This window comes from Nelumbo lutea, chromosome 3, assembly GCF_056320005.1.
Source record: "Nelumbo lutea isolate HS-2025 chromosome 3, American lotus-T2T, whole genome shotgun sequence".
Lineage (NCBI taxonomy): Eukaryota > Viridiplantae > Streptophyta > Magnoliopsida > Proteales > Nelumbonaceae > Nelumbo > Nelumbo lutea.
Window position 1 is genome coordinate 42,269,154 of NC_142686.1, and position 18,813 is coordinate 42,287,966.

The 18,813-nt window shown below is 36.9% G+C and overlaps 1 protein-coding gene across 2 annotated transcripts; it reads right to left on the reverse strand.

Annotated features, from left to right (window-relative positions):
- Positions 1-7,846: 7,846 nt before the first annotated feature.
- On the reverse strand, positions 7,847-14,568 carry LOC148864516 (uncharacterized). Of its 2 annotated transcripts, XR_016108912.1 has the most exons (6): positions 13,706-14,568; positions 11,057-13,493; positions 10,619-10,679; positions 10,300-10,523; positions 8,093-8,739; positions 7,847-8,012 (listed from the first exon to the last, which is right to left on the reverse strand). XR_016108912.1 is itself a non-coding variant. In XM_088974301.1 (5 exons), the coding sequence occupies exons 1-5, from the start codon at positions 13,818-13,820 to the stop codon at positions 8,682-8,684; spliced, it is 2,895 nt and encodes a 964-aa protein (XP_088830427.1). In that variant the 5' UTR covers positions 13,821-14,568; the 3' UTR covers positions 7,847-8,681. The 2 variants fall into 2 exon arrangements, 1 of the variants encoding a protein (XP_088830427.1); XM_088974301.1 differs by having other exon boundaries at positions 7,847-8,739.
- Positions 14,569-18,813: the final 4,245 nt, after the last annotated feature.

Below are 18,813 nucleotides of genomic sequence, written 5' to 3' on the forward strand. Positions count from 1 at the left end.
GGGTCTTGGGCAGTGTAGATGCACGTATTCTCCCTATCAACTTGCTAGACTTGAAAACTTCCACAGTGCTCATCCTATGAGTTTCCCGGAACCCTGGCTTAGAGAAGAGGCCCCTATGCAAACGGAATGGAAACTGCCAGACTTCAGCGAATTCATTAGGCAAGAGAAGGTTAGACGTCAACAGGAGGAAGAAGCTAGGAATAGAGTCCTTAACCACCCTAGAGATGAATGGGGTAACAAATGTTGGGAGAGAGGGGAGTCCTTGGGTTCAAAAGACTCCTCTAGTAGTAGAGTTGATAGTAGTCTGAGGAGGGTAGGTTCTAAGAACCAATTTGTTCACTCATAAAGATTTAGAAGTCTGAATATGAATAGTTCTATTGTGACAATTGCTAATCATGACTCCCCTTTTGCTTAGGCTCAATGAATCCTCAAGCGTTTCAAGAGGGCTATGGGTGGCATAAGGTTGGGGCCCTTAACCATATTAGCAAGTGACTAGCCCAAAAACCTGAATTAGCCCTTTCTAGAAAGTGCAGACCTAATTTCTTCTCAAAGTGCTCCTAGTCGTAGTGCAGTTCGAATTTAGGTTACAAAAGACCCACATGAATTTTAGAAGAGGATTTCTCTACCTTCAAATCCAGGGTTCCCCCTCCTCGAGTGCTCTTGTCCCTTTTGACTTAATGGAAGAACAAATCCCCCTTTCAGCTGCCAGACAAAACATTGAAGAACACAATAATGTTGAAGATGTTGTTAAATTTGTAATCATGGAAGGCATAGTAGGACCTAGTACTCAGAGGGACTTTGATGAGGTACTTTAAAACTTTTTTTTGAAAAATGGTTTCAAGATCTTTATCTAGAATTATTGTGGTATATGTAAAAAATCCTTTAGACTATTTTGTGGATTTTGTTAAAAAGAATGCTTCTGATATGATTTTCTTGTCTGAAACAAAAGTTCAAAATGAAAAAAAATCACCTTTCTCCAAAAAAAAAAAAGGATACCCCAATTCTTGTTTTATTAAAGTTGAGGGGTTGACAGGGGGATTAGCCCTCTTTTGGAAAGATAATATAAGTGTTGAAATTCTGAAAAAGTTCAACGGATTTATCTTATCCTATATCAAGTCATATCCCCCAGATTGCCCGTGGATAATTTGTTTCCTCTACGGAGAGCCAAACATCTAAAAAGCTGAATTCCGGTCCTCTCTTAAAGTAAAACTTTTCAAGCTTGCTAAAGACACAACCCCTATAGCTATAGTTGGAGACTTCAACTTAGATTTGGATTATGATTGCAATAATGAAGATATTACCAACTTAGCTTTAGTAGGTTGAAATCAGGCCAAAAGTTTTGTTAACTTCATATACTATTTTCAACTTCAGGAAGTTAACATTGCTAGAGGAAACAAAATTAGGTCAAACAGTCAATGAGGTTTGGGTAGAAGGGAAAAGAAACTTGATTGTTTATTTGTCTCAATAGAATGTATTAGCATGCTCAAGAATATAAAAGGCCAAACATGCCCTAAATGGGGGTCAAACCACAAGCCCATTTAGGTCATTTTCAATCTTGAATCAATTCAAAAATTGAAACCATTCAAATTTTTCAAAGGGTAGTTGATGGAGTCAGAATGCAATAGCATAGTCCAAAAGGAATGGTCTTAACCCACTACTGGTTATGCTAGTTTTAGAATAACTAGGAAGCTCAACAAAATCAAAGGGAAACTAAGGGTTTGGAATAGACAAATCTTTGGAGATGTGAGTAAAAAGGGTGAAGGATTTAAATGAGAGAATCAAATCACTAGAAGCTAAACCTGAAAATGATGACTTAGCCCACCAAATAAAAGCTTTAGTCGTAACTCGGGAATAACTTCTTGCCCAACAAGAATTAGGGGTGTCCATGAAAAACCGAAAAATCAAAAAACTCAAACCGAACTGCAAAATGCGATTAACCGAATCGATTGATTTGATTTCGGTTCAGAATTTTTGAAAAATCAAAGGATCGGTTCGGCTTTTGGTTAACCTACAAAAAAATTGGCGGTTAACCGAACCAACTGGTATATATATTTATATGTATATTTTATATATATGTCACGTATTATATTTTCTATATTTTATATATAAATATATACTCATTATATATATAAATATATACTTATATTATATTTATAATGATCTACTAATAAATATATTATATATTTTTAAAATATTTATAATATATTATATATCATTTATTATTTTTAATATAACATTATACATATATTTATATAATATATATTATAAATATAAAAAACCGAAAAACCGAAGAACTGAATCGTTCAAAAACCAAAATTGACGGACTGATTAACTGGTGGTATTAGTTTGGAAAAATAGAAAAACTGATACCACCAGTTCAGTTTACAAAAAAAAAGGCCATGGTTCGGTTAACCGAACCGTGGACAACCTTAGTAGGAATCCTTCTAGAGACAAAAATCTAGACAAATTTGGCTTAAAGAATGAGACAAAAACACAAGCTACTTTCACAAAGCTATGAACTTTAGAAGACAAATGAATCAAATTTCTTGGATACAAAGAGATATGAAGTTTGGGTATCAAACCAAGAAGGGATTGCTAAAGCTTATGTGGAATTTTTTGAAAAGCATTATCAAAGCAGGAGGCAAAATTATTTCACTAAACTAGAGGGTCTTTTTGAAAAAATAACCACAAATGAGGAAAATGTTGCTTTCCTTGCTTTTCCAACAATGAGTATGGTCAAAGAGGTAGTCTTCTCATTAGGAAGTCTAAAAGCTCTGGGTCTAGACGGATTCCTAGCCATTATCTATCAAAGGTTTTGGGACATTATGGGAAAAGAAACCTATGGGTTTATCTATGACTTCTTCCAAAACAAAAGGTTTGTTGATTGTATAAATCACACATTCATAGCCCTTATTCCCAAAACTAAATCTCCCTTTAAAGTCAATCATTATAGGCTAATCAGTCTCTATAATATAATTTACAAAATAATTTCAAAGCTATTGGCCAATAGAATGAAGCCTCTGCTTGAAACCCCCACCAAGCTACGTTTGTTAAAGGGGGCCTTATTTAAGATCAAGATAATATTATTCTGGCACAAGAATTTTTTCACAATCTAAAAACCAAGAGGTCAAGGAAAAACCACATGGCATTCAAGCTAGATATATCAAAGGCGTTTGACTCCTTGGAATGGAATTACCTTGAGTGGGTCCTCCTATCCTTGGGCTTCTCAGAAAGTTGGTGTGGTTCGGTCAAAATTTGTATTTCCTCAGTTCAATTCTCTGCTCTTATTAATGGGACTGCGGAAGGTCTTTTCACTCCTACTAGGGGATTAAGACAAAGAAATCCCCTATCTCCCTACTAGTTTGTTATTGCCATAGAGGGCCTCTCTAGGCTAAACTTGAAAGCAAACATAGATGGCAAATTCCTAAGTATCAAAATAGGAAGGGAGGCCCCACCCGTTACCCATCTTATGTTTGTAGATGATGTCCTTCTTCTGGGTAGGGCTACTAGAGAAGAAGCAGCCGACTTTAAAGACCTCCTATCTCAATTTCAAGAATTGTCTAGTTTAACTATAAATTGGCAAAAGTCAGGGGTCTACTCACTAAGGGGCGAAGATGCTTAGGAGGTAGTTAAAAATGAATTCCCTTGATGCCAATTGTAAATACCTTGGGATGCTCATCATCTACGATCGGCAGAAAAAATCAGTCCTTTGATTACTTGGTGGAAAAATTCAAAAACCAGCTATCAAAATGGAAGGCAAACACCCTCTCTTATGCTTGTAAGCAGACACTAATGTAATTGATGCTTCATTCAACACCCATATACAGTATGGGTGCCTCTAAGCTTCCCCAGAAAAACCATTAATGAGCTGGAGAAGCTAATGAGACAGTTTTGGTGGAATGACAAGGAACAGAAGCACCTAATATGGTGCTCTTGGAATAAACTATGTACTCTAAAGAAGAAGGGGGCTTGGGGCTTAGGCCTAGGGAGTCGCTTCAGAAATAAACCCTTTTGTCAAAACTTGCCTGGAGATACATCACTAAGCCTCAATCTCTTTGGGTCAAAGTCCTAAAAGGCAGATATCTAATGGGCAGAGACCTTCCTATAAAACCCTCTGCCACAGCCTCAAAAACCTAGAAAAAGCCTTGCAAGATCTATCCCCCTCATTAGGAGTGAAAGTCTGTAGTAACTCAACTTGGGGCTTGGGATTTCCAATAGATTCGATCAGAGAGGAACTTCATTGCTCCTTATGGGCCGAGCAAAAAAGATTGTAGGAATGTAATGATTAAAGATATCATCAATCAAGGTTCTAGTGAATGGAATAGGGAATCTTTCCAATATCTTTTTCTAGAGCATATCGATTAATTCTATCCGTCATACCCCCAATAAATAATTTTGATCACCAGGATGTCTTCATATGGACCAAAGCCACAAATGGAGTCCTTACAACCAAAAATTTCTATGATTCCTGTTGGGAGAATCTGAATTGCTATATATTGGGTCCTGAATCAAAATGGTTTAAATTCATTTGGAAACTTAAAATTCCCTCAAAGTTCAGACTTATTAGAAGCTTTATCCCCTACAGAGTCGTTTTAAAGAATAAGGGAATCAGAACCAAGAAGAAAGTATCATGCATCTCTTCATTCACTGTCCTTTAGAAAGAGCTATTATGTTTGCTAGTCCTTGGTCCATTTTGATACCAACAAGTATGTGTTCCTTTGCTGGAGTTTTTAATTTTTTTTTTTTTTTTTTTGGCTAGAAAGTTTGATAAAGAATGCTAGAAACCATAAGAAACAACACAGCCTTTCAAAAAGAGCAAAGAAGTATAACTTGGATCCTAAATCAAATCCCTTTTACATATGTTAGATCAATTCAATGAAATTGCTCAGGAGACGACCCCTAAACCAAATAATCATTTGATCCCCTTGTCAATCAAGAACTGAAGAGCAAAGCAAAGATGCTTACTTCCTAAATATTATTTGTGAAGGAGGATTTAATAACAATTAAGGTTCTTATGGCATTGTTCTTTTAGATGTTAATTTTAACTTTTTATGTGATATGGGTGACGGAATTGAAAATCCTTGTAGCCCAATGGAAGCTGAATGCATGGCGGTGCTTCAAAGGTTTTTTTTGTTTTTTTAATGGAATCTACAGCAGCATTATCTTGATCAAATTAAGAACTTGTTAAATGATTTTGGCTCTGTATATATTATATTTAGGCCTAGGGATCGGACCCTTTCTTCTCACTTAACAGCCCAGGAGGCAAAACTATCTAGTTTCTTTTGTTGCTGGGACAACGTCCCTCCTTGGTTAGCTCTGAACTCCTGTAATCCTTTCTAAGCCAATAATATAAGTCTTATCGTTTGGCTTTCCATACCTCCAAAAATCCATATAACAAATAGATTGTCAATGATGACTTGTAATCGAAGTTTCGGTGAAATTGAATGAATTTTGTCTTCTGACCTTCAAAAAAATGTGGACAACTATCATTTATCTTAACTTGATGGTGATAATATTTTACTCGATGGCCTATTTACCCTTACCAAAGTCCAAACACCTCACATCGAAAAAAGCCCCGCTTGTATTGGGCCAATCCAAATTCCAAATTGGGCCGAACCTCAGCTAAGAATGGATGGGCTTTTATGATTTGCCCATCTCTACAACCACAATTAAGCAAATTTTTTCTTTGTAAAGTTGCATTTCAACCCAACGTCCAAACTCAGGTTATGGATTATTAAACAACTCAGGAGTCAGGTTGGTTTTGGGATAGAAAAGGATTTTAAGGACGAGGATACCCAATACTGCCATTCTACAGGAATTAATGCTTAATCTTATTCTATACTTGTACAAGGAACGCTCCTAACAACCATTATGATTCATGATTCATCAACAAGAAGTTCATTACGAGGAACATTGCAATTTGCTTTACTATTACCATTATATTTCCTTCAACAAAAATGCAGTCATAATTAAAGAATCATGATTCATCTCTGCATGTATATTTCGATCCGACGACAATGATAAAAGCAGTGATAGTAATACCCACCCAAATGCATCGTCCTCTTGTTCTTGTATCTTTTATTACAATTTGCAGAAAATCCGTGAATCCACCGTTGAACTCGGTCTAGAAACCCATCATCTACCAATAGTTAAGGTCTCCTTAGATTTTGGGCAAATTTCTTATACTACCCTTATAGTTGAGTTAATTGATGAATTCTATTCATACTAATTATATATTGTCTTAGAGTTTCTGACAAATGATATAAATGTTAAGGGAAAAAAACAAACTGTCGAATTTGCCTTATATAATTCCTCAAATTTTCAAAATAAAACCCAACCAATGAAAAATTTACTCTCCTACGGTTGGTCATTGGCACCTCCAACGCAGCAGAAAGCAGGGGTGGGGGCAACCTTTATCCCTCTTCCAACCCAATTCATGCAGTGCTCTCCGCTTAACAGCAAAGCTTCTCTGCTTCATCAAACAATGGCTTTCACATTAGTGTTCTCTCTCTTTCTCTGAAAAGCTTCTACTCTTATATTGTCTGTTGAAGAGAAAAGAGAGAAGCAACTAACGACGGCTTCTGAGTTGAGTGGCAGTGAGAGTGGGTTTATTGGGACCAACTTCCCTTGACACTGATCCAAGCCTTCAACTTCCCTTGACATCTGTTTAGCTTCGACAGTCATTCGAAATCCAGAGATGGGTTTATCGGAGCCGATTAGTTCCATTGACTGGGAGCAGGAATCTTACCCACAGTACGATGATTTCAAAAATTCTTCCCTTCCTCGCAATCAACCTAATCAACCCACACAATAATTTAAAGAGCTAAATACATATAAAATCTGTCCAAAATTAATCAAGAAAATTTGAGACCTCAGTTGTACAAAGAAAAGCAATGCGCCGGTTCATCTCTTTCTCAATAAACTTCGTGAAGAAACGCATGGGAGGTTCAAGGAGATTGGAGGGAAGTGGGTTCCAATAAACCCACAGTACGATGGGAGAGCTGTGGTCATCAATAAGTAGGACCTTCCAAATTGCCACAGCTTCTGAGGCAGCAGTAAGCACCTCTGAAATTTCCATGTGGCATGCACTACGGAATGACCTTTTCTCTGAGGTTTTTATGACTATATCTATAGTTAAATATATTCCTACTACCATTGACTGGTAGTAGGAATCTTACCCACGCTACGATGATCTCCAGAAAGAAAAGGGTCGACGGCGCCTGCCATTTCTACAGTTCAAGGAGATGGGAGATCAGATCAGGGACGCAAAAATGGATCTGGTTCAATGTGTTTAAGAAAGACAGAAAATTTGTGAAACAGAATTCTAGGGTTTCTTGCAGCATTCTAATGCCTGTACACAGTTGGGGACAGCCGCCACCGCCGCCACAGAGATAGAAAGCCAATAAACAAAAAAATCCAAAAAGATAGAAGATAGGAAACAGCAAGGGTATTTTAAAAATTTTTAAAAATGATCGGTCACTAGAGTATGACAAAAAAGTAACAGCAATGAAGGTTTTAGACAATTGTTAAAAACAATAAGAATACCAGTATTCAATCACATTTCCACTTGGGTGGGAATTTTTCAACTTTTTGACAGGTGGGTAAACTTATCCACCTCTAAGAGCACCCACTCAAATGCAGTGAAATTGACCAATTACCCAATTAACTAATTTACCCCAAACTAGATACTGGCAAACGAACGGGACCGAAGGGACAAAGGTAACCTTCTTTTATTGCCTTCCTGAAAGCTTACTTTGGAGATCTCAGCAGCAGGGTTGGGCACATTGTACAGTAGAAACTCAAGCTAGTTCGTCCTTGTGTGTAACACAACTGGGAAAAGTAGAAATGTCCAAAAACTCAAAATGTATACAGATCTCCAAGTTGGGTTGCCCTCCAATGCAAGTCTACATCATGTATTATGACTCCAGCGGCCGCTGAGTGAGTTTGATAAAAAGCATAGCCAAAGCTTCTTGCCAATCAAGTCCCTCAATATACAATCACATTAAATTTTCCTACCAAAAGAAATATACATAATCACGTATTCAGATGAAGATAGAGTTACACAAAAAAATAAAAATAGAACACAGCATACTCATAGAAGCAGCTATCAGTCTTGGATCACATCAAAGCATGACTCAATAAAATGAATCATGCTTGATACTATGCACTTGTTAAATAAATTTGTATAAGCAACTTCTTCCTCCCAAGGGATCTGCTTCCGGTTCTTTCCCACATTAGTAGAAGCTGAAGCCTTGGTCAACCCAGAAAGACCATCATTTGCACAGGACTCTCGAAATTAATTCAATTTCTTCCCCATAACAATAGCAGCTGAAGCCCTAGTGGATTCAGAAAGACGGCAAGACCAGCATTTGCACAGGGTTTTCCCCATATCAATGGCATCTGAAGCCTTTGTTGACCCAGCCAGACCATCATTTGCGCAGGACTCTCAGAATTACCTCAAGTTCCTCCCGATATCAATAGCATATGAAGCCTTTGTGGACTCATCAAGGCCATCATTTGCACAGGACTCTTAAAATTACCTCTAGTTCTTCCCCATATCAATAGCAGCTGAAGCTGTACTGGACCTGGCAAGACCATCATTTGTGCAGGACTCTTGGAATTACTTCAACTTCTTCCCCATATCAATAGCAGCTGAAGCCTTAGTAGACCCAGCAAGACCATCATTTACACAGGACTCTTGGAACCCGCATGCCAAATCCATGCTTTGCCTTCTGAACTCTGTTCAGAAATCAAAAAAGGTCATTCTTCAGATGGCAATGTAAACCGGCTAGTTCTTAAGTACAATTTATTTCTACAGATTCTTTTATGGTTCAATATTGTGTCTTTTAATGAAAGACTTTCAGTTACTTATAAAAAAAATACATAGCTGAATTACTAACAGCAAATTGATAATTGATCTTAAGAAGAAGAAAGTTAACTTTAAAGTAAAATTCTCTTTTTCATTTTCTCCTATAGCAGTGCACAGACAATAAAAGGCAAGAATATGTGTATGACAAGTACCCCCAAACCTAAGCGAATTCATGAAATTCAAGGGATGTTACAAATATCCACATTAATTGGGTGCATGCAATCACACAACTTGGGGGTCTGGGTACATCGTCAACTCATGAGGGAAGTAACTTGCTTAGCAAGGGAGGTTGGGGTGCGATTCAGGTGAACAAGAAGATCAGCAAATGGATTAGTTGACACCCTGACAAAACAAGGAACTTTCAGGGAGGACTTGTTTTGGGATATTTTGCAATATGAAAACTTTCTTCTAAGAATCAACACCCTTATCTTGGGATTGCTTCCATTAGAAAACACCTAAAAAATATTAAAAAAATGGATTCGACTATGATATGGAAAAGATATGATATCGAAAAAACAACTGACCAATAAATTGGAATCATAAAAGTGGTAGCGAATCAGGTGTCATTTATCAAAATTCATAGGTGGGTTTTGATTGGTCAAAACTCTTTCCATATCATATCTTTTCCGTATCATAGATTTTCCCTAAAAAATATATGCAAATGTAAACAACAGATATCAAAAGAAAAAAAAAACATTAATTTGATAATATTACTGAATTCATATTTTACTATTTTTTCTCAACTATTGCTACCAGTTAATGAAATTTATCGAACAAGTCCCTTTTAGAGTTGACTAGAATCAAGGTTCTATTCAGAACCAACTTACATGTCAGAGGTCCAACCACAGGCATGTTTAATCTCTCTGTTCCAAAACAATTTATGCTGTGCTAAATTGTGTCTGACATTAGAAATTTCCACCTCACCAAATGATCTTTCAATTTGCATAAGGATTTAAAAGAGAAGAGTTGGATTAAGTTTGACAGTGATGAAAATAATTAGCCTTGAAATTGATAGATGGTCCGACAACAATCAGCAGCCTAAAAGTTGGTGACTGCCATTGAGGCTTGAGAGAGGGAACAGAGATGTTGCAACGTTGAAGATAATGAGAACTGAGGGCCCATGAGGTTGCCTTTCATGGGCATCTTATTGTTATGTTTTCCTTATTTGGAATGCACCTTGGTCCTTACAAGTATCTACCAATTTTCCTGTGTCATACCCAAAAAAAATGCAACTAAAGACAGATATTAAAGAGCACAGAAATGAGAGGGAGCTTCTACACATCATTTCAACCTGACAAATAATTCATATTTTATTGGCTACAGGAAGATGTATGAAAGTTGAATCATAAGCCAGGAAGCAGAACATAATTGATCATGACTTAGATATCGAATAACCAGATCTTTCAATTTGGAAGGGTTTTGGAACTTACGTTGGGGCAAGTTTGCCAAGGCTCTTCAGCTCTTCACCAGAGTCCTCATCCAAAACTCTGCCAGAGATCTCAATAATATAAGATTTACCTGCAGTATTTGGAAGCCCCCTGCTAACAAGTAAATCTAGATCTTTCTGATGAAGTTCTCTCCCATTCACAAAAACCCCGGTATTTCCACCAGCACAGTTCTTAGGCATGGGAATATTGAATTCTTCAATAAATGGCTGCAACAAAAATGACAATACTTGATTAGTAGAATCGTGAAAACATTACTAAATTCTGTCCAACAATGATTTGCTAAAGAATTAGTTCAACTTACAGGAATTATGCCAAGACAAGGATGGCCCATCACACCCCAAAATCCACAACTGAAGTCATACCTAGTTAAGGAAGGTAAATATCACAAGACTGTAAGTATCTTTGGAAAAGCAAATAATGTAATATTTGAGAGAGAAATTGCAACCTAGTCACTTTTTAACACAACTACAAAACTTATTATATGCAACATGACAATTTATTGAAACTTTCTCAAAAACTTATTATATGCAACATGTGCTGGATAGGTGAAAACATTATTATCAGGATAAACAATGAATTATCCTTTTCTCTTACTTTCTCTCTTGATAACTTTTATGCTACCGTCCATACAAGGCATGTATGGACGTGTCTCAAACAGTACCATATTGACAATATCAATGCAACCAATGCAAAATATAATAAGTGAAGAAAAGTGGTCTCCATAATTGAATATGCTTACCAGTATTGTCCAGCCTGAATTGGTCCAGCTTTCTTCTCAGCCTTTTTAACCAAATGATCTGGTATAGGCTTCCCATTAACTGAGACATCACTTCTGTCATTCTCTGCTGTTTGATTAGATCTAGAAAAGTCTCTTAAACTCTTTTTTATAAGACCCGCAAAGAACGATTGACCCCCCTTATTGATCCTAGGTAGATCTCCGCTTACATCTCCAGAATCCTGAGACATCCCAGTATTTGAGTAACCATTGAATGAAAGCTCTGTCTCCGTTGCTGCTGATGCATCTTGTATGGAATCTTGTCTGAAAGTATCCATATTAGAAATCACCTTCTCATGATCTGATCGTTTACTCAAATTTCCCTTTCCAAATCTGCTCACAGCACGACCAGCAGATGAAAAATCAAAATGCTCCTGAAGAGGTGAACCTGGAGGTGGTGGAGTCAGGCTAGCTTTCAGAGACAGCTCCACTGAGCTGGATACGTCTGTCTGAGCAATCACGCTATCATGGCTCTCCATGTCCTCAGAAGAACTGGATGATGAAGAGTGTAGGATATGGATCTTCTGAGACTTGTTCAAGTCCAATGTTGGGTCATTTGATGGAAAAACTTGCTCAGTATCCATGGACTGAAAGTTATAACCTGAACTGTCGTAGTCTTCAGAAGAGTTTATGCCATCCAGTTTGACATGGTTATGAGAATCTGAACAACCTTTAACCATCTCACCTGAGCTATTTTCAGCATCTGGAGATATTTGCAAAATTTGTGTGGTCTGTGCAGAAACAGAAACAACAAGCCTCTTGTTCTCAACTGCTAGTGACATTATTGTAGAGCAAGCACCACACCTCAGTTTCTGTTGATTAGTCTTCACCAGAGAAGGTCTTCTTGGCAGTTGTAGCAATGCAAAGCAACTGTAGCAAGTTATAAATGGTGCACCACCAGCTATGGGACGACAACGGTGCCCAGTCACATTTGCTATCACCATCCCTCCTGAATGGGCCCGGCCAAAATCATCCATGTCCAAATCAGGGCCCCTTGGCCTTCTTGTATGGAACTGTGGTTCAAGAGAATGCCGTGGAGGATCAGCACCTTTGGGAGTGTAACCTGGTGGACCAAATGCACTAGGGGTCTCAAGCTGATTGGACATGGGATCAATTGGGGCATTGGAGAGCCTTCTATTACGGGAAATTGCAGCTGCAGGCTGTGCTGGTACTTTCTGATGTTTGTTATAGCACTGTAAACAAGAACATGCTGGATGGTGAAAGAAGGTATTATGGGGATAGACAGCCATAGGATCAGAATCAATATCCATGTGGTTTCCAGAAAAGTAATCATGGGATGGTCGTTGGTCATATTGGCGAGGGAACTGGTGGGGAGTTCTTCTGAGCATCGGTGGCCCAAAAGGGTCCCTGTATCCTGCAATGTCATTTGGAGCATGCATTGGTGGAGGATAATAGTTCTGCAAATCCACATCAAGCCTACTCATCAATGGAACAGATTCATGGCCATGGTTAAAACAAGAGGGCCTTGGAATGTGCTTATCTGGAAAAAAGGGCTGCCTAGAAGACCTACTTGATCCGGCCAAGCCCTCTGGAAACCAGGTATCACGTCCACCATAAAGATCTGGATGGGTCATCCTTCTATCCACAGCATGCCTTTCTTTTGGCTTATCCAACACACCAAAAGATCTATTAAGTTGATCCTTCAGCTCATCCAGCTTTCTTAGAAGCTCTGCACGATCTTGTTCAAGGTACTCGACTCTTTTATACCCATCTTCATTGCCCTGGTTCTTATTGGGCTCAGCATAGCCATAAGAAGAAGCAAGGTGGTAGTTCGAAGGGCCTTCATCTGGATAGAAGGAATTTGAATATCTCAAACCTTCAACTACAGCCCTAGGGGGTCTTCTAAAAGCCAAAGACCCATCTCTTTCCCCACTCCGCCGCCAATCTTGAGCTTTCCGATGTCCCTGTAATCCATTTGCATTTTCAGTTCGGGCTTCAACTTCTCCAATTTCTTTATCCGTGCGAGGCCTAGAAAATTCATCCACGTTCATATTGATTCTCTCATCACCCTCGGCCGAAGCTTTTGAAGGATGCGTATACCTACTACCACCATCGCACCCAGCTTCCTTCTCTGCACCCATATGGTTGAACATGAACACCAAGGATTCAATCCCCCTCCCTCCGTTATAATCGCTGGTATCCTCCCTGCTTTCAAGCGTAAGCGAAGAACTAGTGTTTGAATTAAAAGACTTTTCTGGCAAGGATTTCTCCCTTGACCTCCTACGCTCCAATCCATAGCTCTCCCTTTCCGTCTCCAAGGCGGCGTCAGTCAAAGTAACTCCACTCTTCTGGGAGGAACTCTCCAGTTTTGCAGAATCATCATTTCCTCTAACCCTCTCTTCATCCGATAACCCATCAGTTGCAGATGTTTGATTGTTTGCTGTATTTACAAAGCAAGAAAAGGAAAAAGGCAAACTTCTAATCTCGCAATTGCTTTGAGAACAACAGGAAATAAAGAAAAGAAAATATGCAATAAAAAGGGAACGGATAGTAGCGAAAAGGAAAAAAAACAGAGGATAGCAGAGGGGAAAATAGAAGCAAAAAAGGAATAGGTAAAAGAAAAACATAGGAGAAGACGGTTGCTTTGCGTACCTCGAAGAACAGCACCGCATCCACCACATCGATATACCGAATAATCAAGGACCTCCGGTAGAAGATTCTCGCACCTCGGGCAGCGAACAACTCGGACTTTAGTACCTTCTGCCATATTGAAGAATAAAAGGGAAGCAGAAGCTTTGAAGAGCAGAAATTCTAGAGGAGGATCTCAAAGAGTCGAAGCAACATATGAATCCAACCCACAATTTTATAGGGCGAAAGCATTGAAGCAAAGAAAGCAAAGATGGTATTTGAATGTGTAGTTCATAAAATCCATTTTCAAAACACTAGTGGAAATTTACAGGAAACAGAGGCGTGCAGATCACAATTGGGAAACTTAAAAGAGAAGAACCTTCGAAATCATGGAAGATATATATATGGAATAAAAAAGCAAGAGAAGGCAGTTGCCCTTGCCCATTAAAAAAGTAAGAGAAGATAGTTTGTTGAGAAATCAGAGTTGGGAAGCTCCATGACATTTTCCAAGTCTCAGAGAGGAGGAAAAGGAGAGAAAAGAAAAAGACAGAGAGATCAAAGACGGAGAAACGAGGAGGGGAAGCTTTTTAAACTGCAATTTACTGACAAAAGGAAAAGTTTGGACTTTGTAGGGAATAAGAGGGAGCGGTTCCCAACGCAAGCAGAATAACAGCTAAAAAAGATCGAGAATGAAAAAACTATATATCGAAAGAGAAAAGTAAAGCGAGCAAGGCCGAAAAGAAAAAGATACGGAGAGAAGAAGAGGGAAGCCGGGAAGCGCATTAGAATGACAAAAAGAAAGAAAAAAAGGCAGAGGATTCGTCTTATGTTTAATTATTAATTTAATGATGGGGAGGAAGCCAGGAAGGAAAGTAGAGTGATAAATCGCCTACGGCTTTGTACCAATCGTAATTCTTGTATGTAAAAAAGAGTGATACATTGCATCATTGCTAATGTGACTTTAGTAGAAACGGATTTAGATCGTTGTCGTTGTAATTCCTTTTTCGATTACTCAATTCATAATAAGGGGGGGTTTAGACGGCCGTTGTTATAAGAAGAGAGAATATGGATAATTATTGATGTGGCCAAAAAAGAGTAATTTCATATTTTTCTTTTAAAAAATTAAATCATACAGCATCACATGACGTAGATAAGGAAAAAAAACGCCGTGCTAGGCCTCATTCTTTTAATTCTAGTTATAAAATTCTAGCCATATGCCACATTCTTTTTAGATTGAAAAATCAGCCCCATAGCACAAAAACTAAGCATGAAAAATAATTATATTGCCATAGATGTTTATTTTTACAAAAGAAATTTTATAAAAATATTTTTATGAAAGTACTTTTACACGAAAGCACTTTTTAAAAAATATTTTTACATGAAAGCACTTTTATAAAAGTACTTTTGTAAAAGTAAAGTACTTTTACGAAAGTACTTTTATAAAATTATTTTTACGTTAAAACACTTTTACGAAAAAACTTTAATAAGAACATTTTTACGAAAACATTTTTATAAAAGTACTTTTACTAAAACACTTTTCTTTACGAAGGTACTTTTATAAAAGCACTTTTAAGAAAGTATTTTTACAAAACATCTATATCAGCTGGTAACATTGATTGTCAGCTATCCACCGGAAAACATCTATGCCGATAGTTTTAGAGGCCTAGGCTGACAGCTTATGAATATCGACATAGTTTTTTTTTTTTACTTTTTTTTAAGAATGAAAATGAGCAACATAGGACACTTGTCAATCAGAAAACAATTCATATTTAGGGAAAAAAAGTGTTTGGTTTATAGCAATATTTTCTCATTTTGCCTATTTTTACCTATTCTTGTCCATTTTAGAATTTCAACTTAGGTAAGAATGAAAATTAAACCAAACATGGCCTAAATTGACAGTTTTTGGGAATTCAAATAGTATAGTAGCATGTTTTAATATTCCGGTTTAGGTGAGTTAGGCATGAAGTTGTAAGCATGTTCAATAAGCACTTGAATTTTTTTTTGACATTTGTCCCTTAAAATACCCTCCCCCCACCTTTGAAAAAGATTAATACCTACTTTTGACAATTGTCAAATTATTTATCAAGTGCTTATTTAACGTGCTTATTTTGATGCGCCTAATAGATCCAATCCCTTAATATTCAGGTATTAAAATAAGTATGTGTTTGGAACCGTGGGCGTTTATTCACTAAACATTTATACTTGATCTGTTTGCAAAACCAAGAAAAACAATAATGAACCCGTTTATTGACACTTAAACACCATTAGGCACCATAGCAGCAAAACAATGAATAAACGCCTACTCATTGGGGTAAGCACTAAAATGAAACTTCCCCCAATGGTAGGCACACACATAAATCAATGCCTGTTTTCACAACTCTCTATACATATGGATCCACATAATGGGAAAATGTTGAAGTGGCACCTACATAGCAGTGTTTATTCAATAACTGACCAAGATTCCAAACACCACCTTAAGATTAGCCCCAAAATACAAATCCTAATATACAATTAACCTTAATATAAATGGATTTATACCATATGTAACAAAGATATAGATACAATTGGAACGTGTAGGAAACGATGAGGGATGATAATATAATAACGTACTCTTTGACTCTCTCACACAAACCTTTAACCGGCTTAGCAAGTTGCCTCTACCAAGAAAAAAATAAACCAAATATACAGTAATTTAATAAGAACAGTAATAGTAGTAATAGAAAAATAAGTGTTCCTTTTATTTGTCTTCTTGAGTTAAAAATAAAAAGGCTTTCATTCATCTTAGGGGGCATTCTTTTTTTGCATTTTGAGAGGGGAAAGTTGGTTAATGGGATTTTGGTTCCTATTGACCAAGAATACAATATTCTTTTTTTCAGATTAATGTGGGGAATAGGGAAAGTTTATTTTCCTGGGTACCACTTATCCGGGTAAGTGACACCCATCTCGTAGGTGGATAAATAACTTTTTCACTTAGAGGAAAAGATTTCAACACTTAAATGGGACAAAAATGTCCCATTTAATAATGAATTTTTATGATTAAAATGGTTATTTTCTTTTTTACTTGAAAAATAAAAGAACAGAATAAATATATATACCTAAGTAAATATTTCCCAAGAAAAAATTACCCAAATAACTGTATTTACTCGAATAAATAACTTACCAAAAAATAAACAAAGCCTTAATCATAAATTTAAGGAGATACAATGGTTGTCAAAAAGTTGGTACAAACCGACGAAGTAACAATAGAGTTACAGCCAAGCGCAAACTTAGCAATGTTATGGGCAGCCATATTAGCTTTGCATTGACTGAGAACGAGTATATATAGATGATGATTAAGAAGCCACAAGGTATTAATAGGAACAGCTCGAGAGTAAACATGGTGATCATATCCCAATCATCTCTAATTAATAATAATTCCAGCTCCAGCTTTATCTTCCCCCCACTGCTCCATCAACCTTGGAGGTAGGAGCCTTCTAACTTTGGAGTTTATTTTCAATTTTGTCAATAAGTAACATCCATCCACTCCCCCTTACGATCGGTGACTGCATACTTAGTTGCACGCCATGCGTCCATGCCTTGTCAATTACTAACATTTACACTTGTTTTATTATCACTATATTGAAAATTAAGGATTTGTTATTGAGAGTTTGCTTGATTAGGATTAAAAAATAAATAAAGGGTAAAAGATTTAAATATAGCCTGAATAAATAAATTAAGTCAGTTTTCATAAACTGACTTAAATATATCCTGAGTTTTTTAAAAATACTTCAACATATCTTATGACCCGACCCACTGGACTTAAATAACCCTCTATCAATGAAACACCACATGTGAACTGATTAAAATTTTTTAAAACCCCATTTTACCCTTTTGCAAAGAAAAAAAAAAGGAAAAGTGGGATGAAAGAAAAAGAAAAAAGAACTGCTGAAAGAGGAGAGAAAAAAAAAAAAGGAAGAATTGAATTCTGAAGAACAGAAGATATCTTCCACTTCTCAAGGAGAAGATGATTTTAGGCCAAGTGCAAAGAGATGCAAAGTCTAAGGAGCCAAAGCCCAATGAAGAAAGGAAATGGGATATAGAATTCCGCTCAGTCCCCAAGTGATCATTATTTGTTAACTTTAAATGAAGTTAATCCAACTTTACCACCTTTTCAAAGATTTGATCTATTCTGCAATGTGTGATTGGAGTGTGATTTCTGATGCAGGAATTTCATTTGGGTGTTGTGTGTACAATCAGGGTGTTTATGACCGTGGGCGTTTATTTAATAAATGTCGTAACATAAGCATCACTTCAGTATTTTCTTTTTCATGCTCTTTCATACTCATCGAGAAACACAAAAGATGAATTTGGTTTCTATGCACACCTACTGTTTGGAGAAATTATTTTTTAAAGCTTTTCCCAACGGTTAAGCATTTTTCACTGTTATGTTGATGTGGTGCCTAATGGTGCCTGCTGACGCCTAGTGGCACCTAATTGTCATAAATAGTTGCAATTATTATTTTTCTCAGTTTTGCAAGCAAATAAAATACAAATGTTGAATGAAAATATGCCAATGGAACCAAACACATATAATAATGTTAAAATGTTTATGTTGGCTATACAGGTGGAAGGAGGGATTTTTTCGTTGGATTGTAAGGCTCAGTTTGGAAGGAATACAAATGCAAATTTATAGAGTGCAAAACCTTGTATTTTGTATTATTTTATATATATTTGTATTTGTACTCCTCCCAAACTGAGCTTAAATGTTGAATTATTGGCTATCTAGATGGCCAATAATTCAAATGCAAACCAATAATGCAATAAACCAATAGCCAGGGTGCAGAGAAAATGGAGATCTACTTTAATTCTTTCAAATGCAAAAGCAATAAAGCAATTGTTTCACCTGGTGTCATCAAACCAATCTTCTAATTCTTGGGACTTTGGTAGTTTTTTGGATCATATTAACTTTTTGAAACAGAACTTTAATACTGCTCAGTTTGGTTTTATTACTCGAGATTTAAATAGGGCAGCTCATGTTTTATCCCAATTAGCTAAATTCCCTGTTGACAATTCGGTTGTCTAGGCTAGCCCTCCTACTTACCAAAAAAAGAAAAACAAAACTCAAAAACTTAAACCTTTGCTCTGTGTAGTTG